Source organism: Tamandua tetradactyla, chromosome 6, assembly GCF_023851605.1.
Source record: "Tamandua tetradactyla isolate mTamTet1 chromosome 6, mTamTet1.pri, whole genome shotgun sequence".
Taxonomy (NCBI): Eukaryota; Metazoa; Chordata; class Mammalia; order Pilosa; family Myrmecophagidae; genus Tamandua; species Tamandua tetradactyla.
In genome coordinates, this window is record NC_135332.1 from 31,337,251 (window position 1) to 31,355,643 (window position 18,393).

General features: G+C 60.8%; 1 protein-coding gene across 1 annotated transcript; it reads right to left on the reverse strand.

Annotated features, from left to right (window-relative positions):
- Positions 1-968: 968 nt before the first annotated feature.
- COL1A1 (collagen type I alpha 1 chain) lies at positions 969-18,112 on the reverse strand. The gene is made up of 51 exons (XM_077164735.1): positions 17,872-18,112; positions 16,203-16,397; positions 16,043-16,077; positions 15,903-15,938; positions 15,692-15,793; positions 14,886-14,957; positions 14,601-14,645; positions 14,380-14,433; positions 14,147-14,200; positions 13,592-13,645; positions 13,419-13,472; positions 13,069-13,122; positions 12,938-12,982; positions 12,766-12,819; positions 12,602-12,646; positions 12,395-12,448; positions 12,052-12,150; positions 11,921-11,965; positions 11,723-11,821; positions 11,558-11,611; positions 11,359-11,466; positions 11,207-11,260; positions 10,908-11,006; positions 10,690-10,743; positions 10,497-10,595; positions 9,870-9,923; positions 9,620-9,673; positions 9,450-9,503; positions 9,286-9,339; positions 8,776-8,820; positions 8,588-8,686; positions 8,236-8,343; positions 7,683-7,790; positions 7,416-7,469; positions 7,155-7,208; positions 6,815-6,922; positions 6,673-6,726; positions 6,489-6,542; positions 6,227-6,388; positions 6,007-6,114; positions 5,735-5,842; positions 5,581-5,634; positions 5,368-5,475; positions 4,927-4,980; positions 4,707-4,814; positions 4,290-4,343; positions 3,804-3,911; positions 3,433-3,715; positions 3,104-3,294; positions 2,589-2,831; positions 969-2,488 (listed from the first exon to the last, which is right to left on the reverse strand). The coding sequence occupies exons 1-51, from the start codon at positions 17,966-17,968 to the stop codon at positions 2,342-2,344; spliced, it is 4,389 nt and encodes a 1,462-aa protein (XP_077020850.1). The 5' UTR covers positions 17,969-18,112; the 3' UTR covers positions 969-2,341.
- Between the last annotated feature and the right edge of the window lie 281 nt (positions 18,113-18,393).

Here is an 18,393-nt window from a genome sequence, read left to right on the forward strand (position 1 = left end):
CTCTGGGTCTCTGGGCACCTGGTCTGCTTCAGGCTTCTGACTCTCGGGTCTCCTCTGTCCTTCCACTGACCACACTGCCCTGTCCCCATTCCTTGAGGCTGGGGAGAGGACCAGTCACCTCTGCTTTGGGGGGCCTCACGGACATGAGCAGGCAGGGAGAGGCAGGTGGAAATGACCTCCCAGGGCCACCCCATGCCCAGGGGTCTTGTGTTCTGGGGACCCAGAAGACTGAGATGGGCCCAGGACATGTTCATTAGCATCGGGACCCTGTATATGCTTTGTCTCAGCTCTCCAAGGCCCCTAAAGACTCAGCCCAGGAGCTGAGGCCGGTGCCGCTGGTTGCCTTGCTGTCGCGGGCAGGCTCAGCAGACCCTTTCTCAAGCTGTAAGGCTTGTCGCCCAGGGGGTAGGAGCTCAGAGAAGGGCAGAAGGGAGAGAAACCAAATTCCTCATGTTCGTGCAGGGAGGGGCCCTGCTGAGGGCTCCCGGGTACTCCTGGCCATCCCACCAACCTCACCCAGGGGCACCCTCCCCCTCCCCCCAGGGAACCCTCCAGATTCCAACCCAATCCTATCTCTGCACCAACCCCCACAGCAATAGAGGGGCAGGGAGGTGATGGGAGGCATGAGGGTCCCCAAGGGGAGCTTGTTTGTGAGCGTGCACACAAGTGTGTGGTGCTGCACATGTGTGGAGTGCCTGGATAGTATTTTAAGGGAGAAGAGGGTCTGGGAATGATGATGCAAGGACTGCAAAAGAGACAGAAACAAAAGAGGAAAGAAAAAGGGTTAAGGCATAAGAAAGTCCAGAAGAAGGGGCAGGGGCTAGCGAGGGGACTGGAACAGGAGGAGGGGGAGGCAAAGGGGCTAGCCAGGGCGAGGAAAATAAGGTGAGCCCACCACCCCCCAAAGCCCCCTCCCCCTTCCCGACCCCAAAGAAGGAAATGAGGAGGCCATTGCAGATAAGTTTGGGTCATTTCCACATGCTTTATTCCAGCAATCAAAATAATTAAAAACATCTCAAATTATTATACACATACAAAATAGGTACAGAGTCTTTTGCTTCCTCCCACCCTTAGGAGGAAAAACTGCTTTGTGCTTTGGGAAGTCGGGCTTTGAAACCCAGAGAGGGAGAAGGCAGAACAAGCTGAGAGAGAGGCAGTGAGGATGGGTCCAGAGGAGAGAGGAGGGGGAGGAGAGCAAGAGGCCTGAGAAAATGAGAGGCGGCCAGAGGCGGGCAAGGAGAGGGCGGAGGGGAGCGGTGCTGGCTGGGGCCGGCGGCACGCTCTCCCCCCGTGTAAATAGCACCTTCAGAAAATTCACACGAGTTCCCCATCCACAGGAGGAAAAAAAAAAAACAAAGAATAAAAAAAGACTTTGAACAAAAAGGATCATTTGCTGGCCAGTGGGGGCATGTCAACTCTATAGCACCAGTGACTCCCTGCCCGCCCCGTCACATAGATGTAGCACCTTTGATATAAAATGGGGAGCCCCTTTCACCCCCTCCCCATCCCCGCCCCACACAGTTGCCCCGGTTGACACAATAAAGACAAGAACGAGGTAGAGTCTTCAGCAACACAATTACACAAGGAACAGAACGATCCCCCCGCCAGCCCTGCTGCACGCCACGGTGGGGGGATTGGCAAACTCCCCCCGAATCAGATGTCTCGGCTTGGCAGTGCCTGACTCGCCTCCAAACCTGGTGAGGGGCACTGGCCCCCTCAAAAACGAAGAGGGGTGTGTTTCAAGGGCCATGGGAGTGCCGGATGACAAGGTTTCTTTGGCAGTCTGAGAACCCCAGGTTCCCCCAGGGTCTGGGGGTGCTGGGTGAGCAGGCATGGGGTGGGGGGCGTGAGGGCCACTTGGGTGTTTCAGCATTGCCTTTCGTTGCTGGGCAGACAATGCGTTGTTTCCTATGTCTTTTGGGGAGACTTAGATTTGGGGAGCAGTAGAGGGGAGACCCCAAGGGGAATGGAGAAAGGAGCAGAAAGGGGAGAGTTGGGGTATCATAAGCCCAATGGGCAGAAAAGGACTTACCCCCACATGGGTCTTCAAGCAAGTGGACCAAGCTTCCTTTTTTAAAAAGTTATTTATTTATTCTTTTTTTTTTTTTTTTTGGTAAGGTTGAATGCACTTTTGGTTTTTTTGGTCATGTTCAGTTGGTCAAAGATAAAAAACTAAGTTTGAGAGATGAATGCCAAGGAAAAAAAATATTTTCCAAAGTCCGTGTGAAATTGTCTCCCATTTTTTGGCTTTTTTGGGGGTTCACTTTGGGTTGTTTGTCTGTTTCCAGGGTCGGGGGAGAGTGGGCTGGGTGGGAGGGAGCCAGGTGGGGGCGGAGAGAGTTTACAGGAAGCAGACGGGACCAACGACCATGCCGAATTCCTGGTCTGGGGCGCCAATGTCCAAGGGGGCCACGTCGATGATGGGCAAGCGGGAGGTCTTGGTGGTTTTGTACTCGAGCACGGTCTTGGCCCAGGTTCCGGTGTGGCTCTGGGGGCGGGGCAGGGGAGGGGAGACAACGGGGGAGCCGCGTCAGCCGGCGGGCTGAGGGGTCCCGGCCCAGGGGGCGCGGCCCGGCGCAGGCACTCACCGTGCAGCCGTCGGAGGTGACGCTGTAGGTGAAGCGGCTGTTGCCCTCCGCCCGGATCTCGATCTCGTTGGAGCCCTGGAGGAGCAGCGCCTTCTTGAGGTTGCCGGTCTGCTGGTCCATGTAGGCCACGCTGTTCTTGCAGTGGTAGGTGAGGTTCTGGGAGGCCTCGGTGGACATCAGGCGCAGGAAGGTCAGTTGGATGGCCACGTCGGCGGGGTCGGAGCCCTCGCCGCCATACTCGAACTGCAGGGGGCACGAAGAGGAGTCAGGGGCCCTGCGGGCGCCTCTTGACCTGGCCTGCCCCCACCCCGGGTCTCAGAGAGCACCCCAATTACACCCCACCCCAATCTTGGACCTGGTGTCTAAGCCAGTGTCAAGAGCCTCCTGGCCCCAACGCAGCTCTGTCTGTCCCCCCAAGCAGAGCTCCGGCCCACCCCAGGGCCTCCCCCGCCCCATGCCCCTCCTCAGCCCTGGCCCGCCTGTCTCCCGAGTGGCTCAGAGTCCGGCTCACGCACCTGGAATCCACCGGTCATGCTCTCTCCAAACCAGACGTGCCTCCTGTCCTTGAGGTTCTTGCTGATGTACCAGTTCTTCAGGGCCACGTGGGGATGGGTAGGGTACACGCAGGTCTCGCCTGTCTCCATGTTGCAGAAAACCTTGATGGCATCCAGGGTGCAGCCTTGGTTGGGGTCAATCCAGTACTCTCCTGCGGCGGGGTACAGGGCAGGACCGGGTCAGGGGAGGCGCGCAGGCGTGGGCACAGGGGACGCCGGCCTCCGGGTCCGTCCAGGCCCAGCCCCGCCACGCAGGAGGAGGGGAAGGGGACAGCGGGGCGGGCCCTCACCGCTCGCCCAGTTGGAGTGGCACATCTTGAGGTCGCGGCAGGTGCGGGCGGGGTTCTTGCGGCTGCCCTCGGGGCTCCGGATGTTCTCGATCTGCTGGCTCAGGCTCTTGAGGGTGGTGTCCACCTCGAGGTCACGGTCACGGACCACGTTGGCATCGTCGGCCCGGTAGTAGCGGCCGCCATCGTGGGACTTCTCTTGAGGTGGTTGGGGCAGGAAGCTGAAGTCGAAGCCGCCGCTGGGAGGGCCGGGGGGACCAGGGGGTCCGGGAGGGCCGGGGGGACCCTGCACAGGGGGGAGGGGCAGGATTACCGGGGTCCGTGCGCTCGCAGGGCTGGGGGGTCGTGAGGCAGACGGGGTGGGGGCTACGTACCACAGGGCCAGCATCGCCAGTGCGACCACGGGGACCAGGGGGCCCAATGGGGCCGGGGAGACCGTTGAGTCCATCTTTACCGGGAGAGCCGGCGGAGCCTGGGGGACCCTGAGGGAGGGCGAGGAAAGAAGGTGGTTGAAGCAAGCCAGAAAGCACACCACACCCCAAATCTGGCAGGGAAGCCCACCACCCTCCCTGCCTGCCCTGGCTCCTGGCCCCTGGAGCCTCGGCTCAGTCTCTCCCCAAGATGAGTCACCACTCATTCCCACAGCTGGGCCAGGAAACATTCAGTGGGAGGAAGGGATGGGGCAGGGGGGAGGCCGAGGACTGGAGAAGATTGTCCCAGACCCTTCCTGCCTCCCCTTCCCACCCCTGTCCCTGAACCTTTCTCCCAGAGAGGCAAAGGACACCTGGGTCCTGGGCAAGGGGCCCCTAGGTGAGCCCGGGCTTGGGGCCCAGGAAGAGGACATGGAAGACATGACTCACGCGGGGGCCAGCAGGGCCAGATGCTCCGGAGGGACCTTGTTCGCCAGGAGAGCCCTGCAGGATGGGTACAAGGGCGAGTCAGGGCCCTGAGGCCAAGGGCAGCCAGGGGCATGGGGCCACGTGGTAAGGGGCAGCTTCGCCCTTGGCCTGGTTATTCGGGAAGTCTAACCTTAGGGCGTCCAAAGCTGAGACCCACCCCATGATCCCTCTCTGTCCATCACCTCCCCTCTCAGAAGGGTTTATGGACATGCCCATAAATTTATGGAAATGTTCAATTCAGGAAATGCCCATGAATCTTCAGACCCCAGTCCAGAGGGGGAAACTGAGGCAAGGGGTCTCTCCCACCACCATCACAGCATGATGATGAGAGAAGACGTAATGGCAGCTGGGGGCCAGGGAGGGGCCAAGGCTACTCACAGGAGGGCCAGCGGGTCCCTGGAGACCGGAGAAGCCACGGTGACCTTTTATGCCTCTGTCTCCCTGTTCTCCTGTCTCACCCTTGTCACCACGGGGTCCTTGGGGCCCCTAGAGGAGAAGAGCGGACAGGCGGTCGGTGGAAGGTCTGGGAGGCCACGTGGGGCGCTGCCCACAGCGGGACGAGGGCTCTGGGGCACTGCGGCCAGGGCAGGGCACTTACAGAGGGGCCACGGGCGCCAGCGGGGCCAGCAGGACCGGCAGGACCGGCAGGACCCTGGGGAGAGCAGAGAGCACATTAGGGCCCAGCCTGGGGGGCTGGCTGCAGGGGGACATCGCCCCTCGGCCAGACCCTCTTCCCACATCCTTTCCCACAGGGGCCACCTCTCTCCTGATCCGCCGACAAACCTCCCAGTGCCAGACTTCCTGTGAGTGGGGCACCAGCCCCAGGGGACCAACCTCATTCCTCAGGGGGAGGGGGACTGGTCGGGAGCGGGGCCTGGAGGCTGGGCTCGGGCTCTGCTCTCCAGGGAAGGCTAAGGCCCCGAGTCTGGTGAGGCCCCCACCCTCTGGCCGGGGTGAGGTCTGATGGCCATCCCGGCCTCGGGGCAGGCCTGGAGTGTCCCTGTCCTGACCAGGAGCGGGAGCTGGGGCGGCTACTTACAGTCTCCCCACGGTCGCCACTCTTTCCAGCAGGGCCGACGGGGCCAGGGGCACCAGGGGCACCAGGAGCGCCAGGGGGTCCAGCAGGGCCGGCCTCACCACGGTCACCCTGAAGGGGGCGAGGCGGGGAGGCGGGTCAGCCCCAGCCGGAGGGGCCAGGCCGGGGCTGGTGACGGGCAGGCCGGGCTGTGGCCCTGGGGAGTGGCCGTCGTACCTTGGGGCCAGGAGAGCCATCTCGTCCAGGGGAGCCTTCAGCACCAGGAGAGCCCTGCAGGGGGTGGGTGCGAGAGTCAGCCCCGAGAGGCAGGGTCAAGCCAAGGCCCAGCAGGCCCTGCCGCAGCCTGGCAAGGGTGCTGGGGGCTGCTCACCTCACGTCCAGATTCACCAGGGGGTCCAGCCAACCCAGGGGGACCCATGGGGCCGGGGGGACCACGTTCGCCGCTTGAGCCAGAAGGCCCTTGTTTGCCGGGTTCGCCCTGAGGGAGAGAGGAGAGCGAGTCAAGGCAGGGGAAGGGGGACCCTGGAGCCCCCGAGGCCGACCCTCGGGAATCCTTCCTCCTCGGCTCCTCCAACCCCATCCCGCGCCCTCCAGGCTTGTGGTGGCTCTTCTCGGGGTCCCCCACGACGAGGGGGCACTCACAGAGGGGCCAGGAAGACCAGGGAAGCCTCTTTCTCCTCTCTGACCGGGCAGGCCGACCACACCACGCTGTCCAGAGATACCCTGAGGTCCGGGAGTTCCGGGGGCACCCTGTGGGGGGCAGACGGGGTGAGGTATCCTACGGCGGCACAGGGACCCACTTCCCACGCAGGGCCGTGGCGTCCCGGGGGGTCCCCAGAGCTGCCGAGGGCCCAGCACTTACAGCAGGCCCGTCAGCGCCAGGGGATCCTTTCTCGCCAGTGGGGCCAGGGGGGCCGGGGGGACCGACTTCACCGGGACGTCCAGCGGGGCCAGTCTCACCACGGGGACCTTTGCTGCCTTCTTTGCCAACGGGACCAGGAGGGCCAGGAGCTCCGGCATTTCCCTGGAGGGGGTGGGGAGAGGGGCCGCTGGACCCGTGCCCACCTGACCGCCGTGCCCCCTCCCCCAGGCCCGGAGCAGCGGCGTCTCCACCAGGTACTTACAGAGGGGCCAGGGGGGCCGACTCGGCCAGCAGCACCAGGGAAACCAGTAGCACCCTGGCAGAGGAGAGCAAAGGAGTAGTCAGGAGGAGAACTGCCAGCACCCCTGGCCCAGCACCCCTCCATCTCGACGCTCAGCGGAGAGGCAGGAGAAGGGTGAGGGGAGCAGAGAGGACGGAATACTCACAGGGGGACCAGCGCTGCCACGGGCACCTTTGGGTCCAGGAGCACCAACATTACCCTGCAGGGGAGCACAAAGATGTCAGGGCGGGAGCAGTCCTGGGTCCGGACCTGCTGGGGGCTCAAGGTGCAGTGAGTGAGATACTTACGATGGGGCCAGGGGCGCCAATCGGTCCGGCAGGGCCAGGGGGCCCAGCATCGCCTTTAGCACCAGCATCTCCGGGTTCACCTTTAGCACCAGGTTGGCCATCAGCACCCTGGGGGCAGGGGGAGGGGTGAGCCGAGGGGAGGGACTCACCAGTGGGGGGTGGGGGTGGGGTTCCTCGGGGTTGGGGCAGGTGCTATCACTAAGGCAGGAAGGTGCCTGGATGGGAGACAATCCCCTCCCAACCCTCCCCAACTCAGGCCGAAGCCTCTGTCCTCATCTGCATCCCCCAAGGTCCCGCGTCCCAGTTGGTGATGGAAAACGAAGGGAGACTTGGCACTCACAGGGGGGCCAGCGAAGCCAGCAGGGCCGGGGGGGCCAGGCTCACCACGGTCTCCCTGGAAGAAAACAGACAAATGGGTGCTGCCGTGATGACAGAGGAGTGGGGGGTGAGGGGAGAGTGGAGGGGTCAGGGGAAGGAGGAGAGGCCGTGGGGGAACACTGCCTAGAGCCAGAGGGGGTGAGAGTGACTGTGGAGGGGGCACAAGAAGGGGGCTGGGTGCAGCACGGACAGAGGGGCTGAGAATGGAGTCTTCTATACTTACGGGGGCACCGCGAGCTCCAGTGGGACCAGCAGGGCCACTGGGACCAGTTTCTCCCTAAGAAGGAGGGACAGGAGGAGGCTCAGGTCAGCAGACCACCCTGAATGCTCCTGGAGTGTGACCGCAGGACAGCCTCCCCCACCCTCGTCTCATCCCTCTGGCTTCCTGGGTCATCAGCTCCGGACACCAGGACCTGCCTCCCGCACCAAGCCATGCCCAGGCCTGCTGGGAAAGCTGTGTTAGGGAAGGAGGAGGATGGCGGCCCCTCACCTTGTCACCAGGGGCACCGGCGGGACCAGGGGGACCGATGGGGCCTGTCAGGCCACGGACACCATCTTTGCCGGGAGCACCATCAGCACCTTTGGGGCCAGCATCGCCCTAAGGACACAGAAAGGCCCGAGATTTCCAGTATGGGGCAAGGAGGTGATCTGTCGTGTCCTGCTTGTGGCTGAGACCCCAGGAGGCCCTCCCCAGCTCTGCCCTGTCCTGGCCTGTGCCGAGGACTCTAGATCCTTTTCCGGAAGAGGCGCCTGCTGGGGGAAACAGGTGGAAGCTAGGTTAAGCAGCTCCTGACCGGTGTGGCGGGATGAATAAGGGAGCGACCATCAAGGGGACAGCCCCTCCTCTCATCACCATGGCAACGCAGGGGAGAGCGAAGCCTGGATCTCCCGAACAGGACAGCAGCAAAGATGCCAGAGGGGAAGAAGGGAGGACTAAAGGGAAGAGGGCAAGATCCCAGAGGGAGGAAGGAGAGAGGTGGAAGGATCCAAGGCAGGGAGAGAGATGAGAAGCGGAGGGAGGGGACAGGCAGGGCTGAACTTACTCTGTCACCCTTGGGGCCGGGAAGACCAGCTGCACCACGTTCACCAGGCATTCCCTGAAGGCCAGGGGCGCCTTGGCTACCGGGGGCTCCAGGAGCACCAGCATCACCCTATGGGACAGCCCAGAAGACTGGAGTGAGGCCTGGGGTCCCAGGGGTGGGTCACAGCCCTGAGCCTCTCTGGATGACCCCTGGGCTCCAGGCACCAGCTGGGAAGGAAGACTCGCAGCCTGAAGCTGGGGCTGCACGTGGGGCCGCACCCCAGTCTTCACACCCCTCCCACCATCTAGGTGGCCTCGGTCATGCTCGAAGAGTGGACATGGTCCCTGGGCCATGCTTGCCGGAGCACCCTCACCTTAGCACCGTCGTTGCCAGGAGCACCGTTGGACCCGCGGGGACCAGCAGGACCAGGGGGGCCTTGTACACCACGCTCACCGGGGAAACCTCTCTCGCCCTGGAAGAGAAGGACGGGCACGTGACGGCCGCCCAGAGACGGGGCCAAGTGCAGGGCTCTGACGGAGCAGTGGGACAGGCTCTACTTACTCTTGCTCCAGAAGGTCCAGGGGCACCAAGGTCTCCAGGAACACCCTGAGGTGGAGGGAAAGATGGACAGTGAGTGAAGCCTCTTTGGGCCCTCCCCACTGGAAAGAACCCCGGGCCCCCTCAGGGTCCAGGATTAGAGACGAGCCCCTCTGCTGCCCTGAACTGGGATAACCCGGAGCAGCCTCTAGTCCTCGGATGTGCTGAGCACCCCACACGCAACTTTGGGCCTAATGCTATAATCAGAAGGCTCCTGGGAAAGCCACAGAGAAAATTTCGGCAACTCTAAGAAGTCAACCGGACTAGCAGTTAGCGTGCTCCTTCCAGGTCATATCACTCCGAGAAGCAGCTCCCTGTTTTCCTCTGTGCAGTTTCCTTTGTGATAGGAAGTCCTTCTTGGGGTCTAACCTTGATCCCTCTAGCAGGTGGTCATCTGATTAGCTTGGAGGGGTGGCTCTCCCTCTGTAAACTTTCTCCCATATCCCCCACCTTCCGGCCCACGCCGCCTCTTACCTGCTCACCGGGTTTGCCTGCTTCACCGGGGGGACCAGCGGGACCAGGGAGACCCTGGAAGTGGGAAATGAAGGGGAGAGAAGAGGGTGGTTCAGAGTCAGGCAGAAGAAACAAGGGGTGCTCCCCAACTGCCCCTCCCAACCCCAACAGCCGTGAAGTCTCACCTGGAATCCAGGGGAGCCAGCAGGGCCTTGTTCACCTCTCTCACCAGCAGGACCCTGTCCGGGGAGAGAAGGTGCTGTCAGGGGAAGGCCCGGGAGAGGCGGGCAGAGGGGTTCTCCCCTTCCCTGCTCCACAGCTCTCCTCCCCAGGCGTCCCAGCCAGGGACACTTACAGCAGGGCCGGGGGCTCCCTGAGCTCCAGCTTCTCCGTCTTTGCCAGCAGGACCCTGTGGGGAGAGTAAAGAAGAACCAGGCTGGTGAGAGGGGGGCACAGGTGGGTGAGGCCTGGGGGGCTCTGGACAAGGTGGCCCCCGCTGGTGGCTCCTGAGACTCTCTCTGGTGATGGGCTGCTGCAGCTCTTGGGGAGGGGGTACGCCTCGGGCAGGGGGCGGAAGGGGGTAGGGACCCAAAGGAAATACTTACAGCAGCACCGGGGGGTCCGGGAACACCACGCTCACCAGCTTTGCCGGGCTCTCCCTGTGGGGAAAGGAGTTGGGGGTGAGTGGGCTGAAGCAGGAAACCAGGCCCTCCTGGATCTCTCCTGTTTACTTTGAGTGGAATTTTTTTTTAAAGGGTCTTTCTTATCAAAACATGCTGCCAGCCCTGATTATGAGCTTGGCCATCTGGGGAAATCCAGTTTCCCTTGCTTGGTCCCTTAGTCTCTTGCTGCACCCCCTCTCCCTAAACTGGATGCCCTTTTAGGCTCCTTCTCCCTGTCATTGGTCTGTGGTGACCTAAGCCGCACAGGGCTTTTATCTCCTCTGCCACTTTTTTTGGATCCCCAGAGAGACCCACTAAGATTTGGAGGGTGACCCTCATACAAAGGGCCTACCCCTTCTGTGTGTGCTGGGAGCCAACTAGACCTATTTCCAAGGACAAAGCAGTGAGAGGAGGGCCAGGGACAGCTCCCGTTTGACAGATGGGGAGACTGAGGCCAGGAGAGGGCAGCCTATGGCCGGGGCTTGTGGTGCAGGGCTGGGCCTGGAGCTGGGCTGTCGCCTCCAGGCCAGGCTAACCCAGGATCTGGGCCACTCCCCACTGGGTACTCACAGCAGCACCTTTGGGTCCAGGGAAGCCCATCACACCAGCCTGGCCTCGGGCACCAGGGGGACCTGGGGGCCCAGGGCGACCATCTTGACCAGCGGGACCCTGAGGATGGAGAGCACAAGGGCGGTGGGTGGTGAGACCAGAGGTTGGGTGCAGGAGAACGGGGAGGGCGGCACGGGGGGAGACTAATACTTACAGGGGGGCCAGTTTTGCCATCGGGACCAGGGCTTCCGGGACTTCCAGTGAGACCCTAGGGGGAGGCAGACAGGTGTGAGAGGGGCAGGGGAGGACGGGGCAGGCGGTGGGGGAGCACTCCGGCGGGCAGACCCTGCAGTCCTGCTCCGGAGCTCGTCACCCAGGACCGCAAGCAGGTAGAAAGCTGGGCTGAGCTGGACCGAGGGGCTGGGGTCTCACCTTGGCGCCAGGCAGGCCAGCTTCACCGGGGCGACCAGATTCACCAGGAGAACCTTTGGGGCCAGCAGGGCCGGGAGAGCCGCGTTCACCAGCGGGACCCTGGGGGAGGGGGCGGGAACCATGAGGGCTCGGCCGGGGCCTCTGCCAGGGCATCCTTTCCCTCCCGGCTGGGGGGCCGCGGCGGCTCAGGTGGGTTCTGGGAGGCGTTGGAGGTGGAGGGGAGGTGGCGCGTGGAGGGAGAGCCGCTGGCAGCCCCAGCGCGCACGGGGGAAGGGGCCCCAGACACTGCGAGAGCTCACCTTGGGGCCGGCGACGCCGTCTGCGCCAGGGAAACCACGGCTGCCAGGTCCACCCTGTAGGAGGAGAGGTGGCCAGTGAGCCCCGAGGCACCAGGGCACCAAGCTGGCAGAGGGTGGAGAGACAGGCCAGGGGGCGGGCCGGGGACACTTACGCGCTCGCCAGGGGGCCCGGGCAGGCCAGTGGGTCCGGGTTCACCTCGGGCGCCTCGCTTTCCTTCTTCGCCAGCAGGGCCGGGGGGTCCTTGAATACCAGTGGGGCCCTGGAGGGGGCAGAGGGGAGGGGGCGGCCTGTGGTGAGGGGCTCCCAGGGTGGGAAGGGCTGAGCCGCGGGAGGGACAGCAGGGCACTTACAGGCTCTCCCTTGGCGCCGGTGTCTCCTTTGTTGCCGGGAGCACCAGGTTCACCCTGTGTGTGGGGAGAGAGGATGAGCTGAGGTTAGGGTCCTCACTGCCCGTGGGGCAGGGGGTCGCTGCGGCCAGCGCATGGGTGGAGCAGGAGAGAGAAAGCAGTACATACGCTGTTCCCCTTGGGACCGGGAGGGCCGCTGGGGCCCTGGGGCCCAGAGGGGCCTCGGGCACCGGGGAAGCCAGGAGCACCAGCAATGCCAGGGGCACCCTGTGGGAGGAAGAGCAGATAGTTGAGGGCTCAGGAGGGGAGGGCATGGCAGGGGGGCGGGGGCGCCAGGGGCAGGACTGGGGCCTGGCGGGCACTTACATTGGCACCTTTAGCACCAGCTTGTCCGTCGGCACCAGGATTTCCCTGCGGCACAGAGAAAGGAGGGTGAATACAGGCAGGGGCTCTGAGGATGGGGATGGCACAGGGGGGACTGAGGAGGGGACACTCACAGCAGGGCCAGCAGCACCAGCGGGACCAGGGGGCCCGGGTTCACCACGCACACCCTGGGGACCTTCAGAGCCTCGGGCTCCTTGGGGACCAGCTTCACCCTGGATCAGAAGAAAAGTCACATCAGGCGCAACCCTGGGGGCCAGTCTCAGCTCTGAACAGCAGGGGCCGGGGCCAGACACTAGGTCTCAGGACTTTAAGGTCAGAGAAGGGAACTCAAGACAAAAGTGTTAGGAAAAGGGCTTCTCTCTTGCCACTCTGAGCCCCTCTGGTTTGGGGAGCAAGGAGACCCCCACCTCTTAGCCTGCGAGAACCATGCTCAGAAGAGGGTGGGGGTGGTCTTACCTTAGCACCAACAGCACCAGGGAAGCCAGGAGGACCAGCGGGGCCAGTGGGACCCTGTGAATGAAACGAGATGTTAGCAAGAAGGAAGGTGACAGCTGCAAGTCAGAGGAGGGCCTGGGGTTCAGACCAACATGGTCCTGTCCCCTAACAGCTGAAGCTAAGACCCTTCCCCACTCCTGGGCACTGAGATCTTGGGGTCATACTCACGGGGGGTCCAGCAGCACCAGTAGCACCATCATTACCACGAGCACCCTGCAAGAGAGAAGGGAAGCTTGGGTTACATCCACTGAACGATGACCGTCCCCTGCAGCATCTGGGGACCCCTTTTCAGGGCCCAAGGAACCCCCCCCCAACATGTCCAAGATACTTACAGCAGGGCCAGAGGCTCCAGGACGACCTCTCTCACCGGGCAGACCACGGGGACCCTAACAACACCACCAAGAGAAGCCAAATGAGATGCGAAGGCGCCCCATTTCCTCCCAAGCCTCCATCTTGCCGCTACGCCACGTTCCCTCCCTGCCCTCTAGAATAGGACACACTCACCATCTGACCAGGAGCTCCATTCTCACCCGGGCTACCAGGCTCACCCTGTAGAGCAGAGAGCTAAGAGTGAGGAGTCTGTCCATGGTGGGACGCAGGGAGGCAGGGACCATAACTCACACACAGCCTCTTACCTTGGGACCAGCAGGACCAGCATCTCCCTTGGCACCATCCAAACCACTGAAACCCTAAGTCAGAGAAGGCACACCAAGGTAAGCCCCTGTGGAGGGGGCAGACAACCTTTACAGCCACCCAGATCTGAAAGAGAGCTCAGGAGGTCACCACGGCTCTCCCCTGTCACAGAGCTAGACTGACCCCCAACAGGCCCAACATCTCACCCAATCCCTTTAAGGAGACTGTTCTCCTGAGGAGGGTAGTTCTTTGGGATGTCTACTCTACATCCCTTGGGACTTCTACAGCTGCCACTCACCCATGGTGGGATGCTTGGGACTTTGGGAGCTTAAATGAATCGGAAGAGACTTACTCTGTGTCCCTTCATTCCAGGGAGGCCAGCTGTTCCGGGCAGTCCCCGAGCACCCTGAGGAGATAGGAAAAAGCCAAGACAGGGAGGCCCGTTAGATGACACCACTGCATGTGGCTTCTGAATGAAGCCCCAGTGCACTACAGCCCAGCGTCCAGCCACCTCATCGCACTCACCTGAGGCCCAGGAGGCCCACGCTCACCAGGACGGCCAGGCTTGCCAGCTTCTCCCTGCAAGGGAGAGAAAAGGCCATCAGCCCCATGACCCCCTGGGCCGGAAGAGTGTGGGTGGTCCAAGTTTTCTTGGGTCAGGCTTACGAGCCCAGAATCTTATCTTTGAAGCTGGAGTTCAATCGAAATCTGAGAACCCTTGTTTCCTGAGATGGGAGTCCTTCCAAAGACATTTCTGTTTATTTCTGTCACCAACACTTTAACCTCACCAGAGAGCAAGTTTGGGTGCCCAGAATGGTTAAGTCCAAGGGCTGGGACCAAAGGCAGCTTGAGATGGCTGGGAACAGGGGAGCAATGGTTGTCCCTGTTGGAGGACTATATCCCATGAAGGGGTGAGATCATTGTTCAGGGGCCCCAGGCAGTCCCGTGTGTTAGGGAGAACTTGTTCCCCTTCCTCCAGGTATCAACCTCAGAGGCAGTAGGGCACTGGGTGGGAATCACAGGGACCCAGTCCATGGAGACATGGGGGTCAGAGGGGATCTTCTCTTTGGGGATACTTACGTCATCTCCATTCTTTCCAGGGGGGCCAGGGGGACCACGAGGACCCATGGGACCCTAGAGAAGATCGGAAGAGAGAAAGTTAGAATCACCAGGATAAGAAAAAAAGAAGGGGGAGGCTGGGATTGGAAGGCAGAGGTGAGGAAGACCTCAGGTGGGTCCTTCAATAGGAGAAGCCATGTGTTTGCAGAGGGGCTGTGTGTCTGTATAGAGAGTACAAGTTGGGGCATACTTACTGAGGCTCCAGGCTCGCCGGGCTCACCAGGGGGGCCTTGAAAACCTTGGGGACCCTGGAGGACAACAAGAGAGGGGTGGGTTTAGAAGGACTGTTTCCTGCCATCCTCGTCCCATATGACCAAGAGATCTCTGAGCACCTTCGCTGTCCTCAACCTAATCCAATCCTCCCTCCAAAAGACCAAAGCCCAGGGTGACGTAAGAAGACATCCTGGATACTCACAGGTGCGCCGGGGGGGCCAGGGAGACCACGAGGACCAGAAGGACCCTACAGAAGGAGAAAGGGGAGCATGGTGACACATTTGGAGGAAGGTAAAACCTGGGTGAGATCTAGCTATCTCCCACTGGCTCTTATTGAGACCACCCAGTTGTCGTGCATCCTTTCTGGATTTTGAGGTCTCAAAGGTGGTCTTTCTCCCAAGACATCAATGCCCCTCATTACTGGCCCTTCCCCTCTGGATCCCCACCCACTCTTCTTCTGTCATCCCTGCCAACCCAAGTGGCTCACCATGGGGCCAGGCACGGAAATTCCTCCAGTTGATTTCTCATCATAGCCATAAGACATTTGGGGAGCAAAGTTCTAGGGAAAAAACAAATGAACAAGAGAGAGGACATGAGAAAGTGGGGTCATGACAGTGAGTGGGGGCAGGAAATATCACCCATAGTGGGGCAAGCTGACATCATGTGCCACTTGACGGGATGTACTAAGGACACAAGCTCACTTATGAGATAGTCCTGCAAAAAAAGTGCATCGCCTGAATCTAATCATGAGGACACTTCAGAGAAACCCAAATTGAGAGACGATCTACAAAACATTTGGCCTATACTCTTCAGAAAGAACCAGTGTTGAGAAAGGCAAAGAAAGGCTGATGTATGCCCCAGATTAAAATAAACTAAAGAGACATGACAATTCAATGAAATTCATGATCCTGGATTGTACAAAAATTGTTATAAAAGACATTGCTGGGACATTGACGATATTTGAATATAGACTATTTTAGATAATAGTATTGTATCTATGTTAAATGTAGTCATGTGCTATGGTCATGTAAGAGAATGCTCTTGTTTTTAAGAGATGCACACTGAAGTATTTTGGAAGAAAGAGGCATGATACCGCCAATTTTCAAAGGGTTCAGAAAAAATAATGATAATGCATATACATACAGACTGATAAAGCAAATGTGCAAAATGAGAGGTCTTTGCACTATTTTCGCAACTTTTCTGTAAGTTTGAAATTATTTCGTCTGTAAAAAAAAAAGTGTAGAGGGAAAGGAGCAGACAGAAGCCTTCCAGATGCCTCCACTCTCCACTTACTCCGCCAAGGCCAGGGGGTCCGGGGGGCCCAGGAGGTCCGGGAGGTCCGGGAAGTCCAGGCTGTCCAGGGATACCATCTCGGCCTGGAGGGCCTGCGGGTCCCTAAGGGAGAAGAGTTTGGGGGCGGGGTGAATGTCGGCCAGAGGCCACGCCCACCTGCAGCCATCCAATGGAGAGCTAGAGAGAGCGAGCAAGCTTGCGCAAGGCTTACCTTCGGGCCTCGTGGGCCGGTGTCTCCTTTAGGTCCCTATGAGGTTGGGGGAGAAGAAACAAAAGAGGTCGAGTTAGAGAAGGGCGGGCAGTGAGGAATCACGGCGGGTGGGGTGGCAAAATTCGAGGGCAAAGGATTACCTCGATTCCTGTGGTTTCTTGGTCGGTAGGTGACTCTAGGGGGAGAATGAGAGGCGGGTTAGAGGCAGACGCCTCCAAGGCGGGTTAGAGGCAGACGCCTGCAAGGCGCAGCGCCAGGGAGCGGCCCCGCCCTCCCCCAGCCCCGGGGCCGGAGCTCTACCATTGCGATCGGGGCAGACGGGACAGCACTCGCCCAAGGGGATATGGGCGCCGGGACAGTCCTGGCTTTCGCTGCATTTCACTTCATCACACAGCACTTTGCCGTTGTCGCAGACACAGATCTGGCAGGGCTCAGGTTTCCATACGTCTCGGTTATTGTACGTGATGCTATTTTGTATGCAGGTGACTGATGGGACTGAAGCAAGAGGGGGGCTGTCAGGGGTGCCCGAGACTTCCACCTCGGGGCCCCAACCCTCTTTCCCTCTACCCTAGAGACACATTTAGATTTTCCACTTCCCTCCTTATGCTCGACTCTCCCGCCTCCCCACCCACCCCCACCTTTCTCCAAATCCTTAAAAGCTCATCTGCTCCCCATCAGAGCCAGTGACAACGCCGAGGCTCCTGGCCAGCATAGCTATAACTCTTTCCAGTTCTCAGGAATTTAAACAAAACTTTAGGCGAGGGTTGCCCTCAACTCTAACCTCAGCCCATTGGTGCAGAAGCCAAGTGAAATAAAAAGCCGTTGGGGGTGGGTGGGGGGAGGAGAGAACAGGAACCGTCCTATCCAAAGGGCAGGCTTGCGGGGAGTGGTTTGGGGGAGACAGTAAGGGGGTTGGGTGGGAGGAGAGGAGGGAGCTCCAGTCCCCATTTCGCCCTGTTCCCTGGGCAGGTGGGGTGGCGTGGGCGGAGCTAGAGGAATGGGGAGGGGCTTATAGGAGTGGGGTCCCACCCAGAGACTTGAAATTGTACCCTAGAGTTAGTATATATCATAATCTCCAGAGCCAAGACATCTCAGAGCTCTCGAGGCCAACCTCCGTCTCCTAAAGGCAGACAGACCCTCTGGGTCACTTCTTAGCCAAAAAAACGAAAAGTCCGCAAGCAAACGAATCAGTTGGTTAACCACGCCCACCGCGCAAGCAACTACCCAGACCGCCACTAGGTGGCGGGCAACTCTAAGCAATGGGGACGTGGCGGGGCCAATTTCCTGGGATTCTTTTGAGTCAGAGGGCTATGTGGTCCCCGGCCTCTTGCTCCGGGTCTAGAGATGGAGTCCACGCCTGGCAATAACCCCTGTGTTTCCGACCCGGAACCTGCGCCCGGAAACGCTGAACAGAGAGGCGCAGTGCTGAGCACTGGTCAGCAGAGGACGCAAGGACCCCACCTTGCCAAGACCTCGCCAAAGTTTCTCAGCCTCCAGCCCGCCCACTCTCCGCGCCCCCTCCTCCCGCGTGTCTAGCCTGCAGAGAGGGCAAACAAACTTTCCTTATGAATCATCCCACAGCCATCCTGATCGCTTTTACGTCTTGGGCTCCAACCCCCCGGTTCGGCGCCCCCACCCTATTTTCAACGCGTCCCGCACTCCCCCTGCAGCCAGACCCCCCACTTTTCCTATTGCACTCGGCGGTGCGCCCTCGGGACTTCCCCCCCTGCGCCTGTTTGCGCCGCGCTTCATCCTTATCTCCCACTCCTGAGGGGAGTTCCTCCCCACCTCCCACCCCCGAGGGGAACTCCCTTCTCGCCCGGGGCGCCGGGGAAGGGTGCCTCACTATCTCCCTTCCATTCCCAAGTATCCAGAACATCTCGAGTCTCAAGTTAAGTGGCGGACCCTCGGGGCCGAGCGCAGGGCGCGATACTAAGCAGCCGTGTACTCCCGAAAGTTTGGGACTTACTGTCTTCGTCTTGGTTTTCGCCCTCCTCTTGGCCGTGCGTCAGGAGGGCAGTGGCCGCTAAGAGGAGCAGGAGCCGGAGGTCCACAAAGCTGAACATGTCTAGACCCTAGACATGTAGACTCTTTGCGGCTGGGGTAGGGGGTTAGCGCCCACTCATGCGTGGCCTCACACTCCGCGTGCCTCCTGCTCCGACCCCGAGGAGAAACTCCCGTCTGCTCCGATGGCCAGCCCGGGCCCCTTTTATACCATCCAGACCCGACGCTGGGAGGAACCCTGACCGTCGGGGAGGGGGAGCCCTCCGCCCGCCCCCCAGCCAATCACAGCTGCCTGGCCCGGCCCCCGATTCGGGAGTTGGAATAGAGAGGGGGAGGAAGAGGGAAGGAAAGGGAAGGGAGTCCACCCCGCATCTCCCCCCTTCGCAGCACTGCTTCCCCAGCCCCCCAGCCCAGCCTGGGCCAGAGATATCGCCGCTGGGGTGCGGCCGGGTCCTCAGTGTAGTGTGGGCTAAGGAGTGGGTGGGGG

What these genes read in the sequence shown, in the direction of transcription:
- COL1A1 (XM_077164735.1), bottom strand. Translation starts at nt 17,968, where the DNA reads ATGTTCAGCTTTGTGGACCTCCGGCTCCTGCTCCTCTTAGCGGCCACT. An exon ending in CTGGTGCTGCTGGACCCCCC is followed by an intron (nt 12,449 to 12,601) that starts GTGAGTATGACC and finishes TTTCATTCACAG; the next exon opens with GGTCCCACTGGCCCCGCTGG. An exon ending in CTGGCGCCCGTGGCCCCTCT is followed by an intron (nt 4,815 to 4,926) that starts GTAAGTGCCCTG and finishes CTTCTCCTCTAG; the next exon opens with GGGCCCCAAGGACCCCGTGG.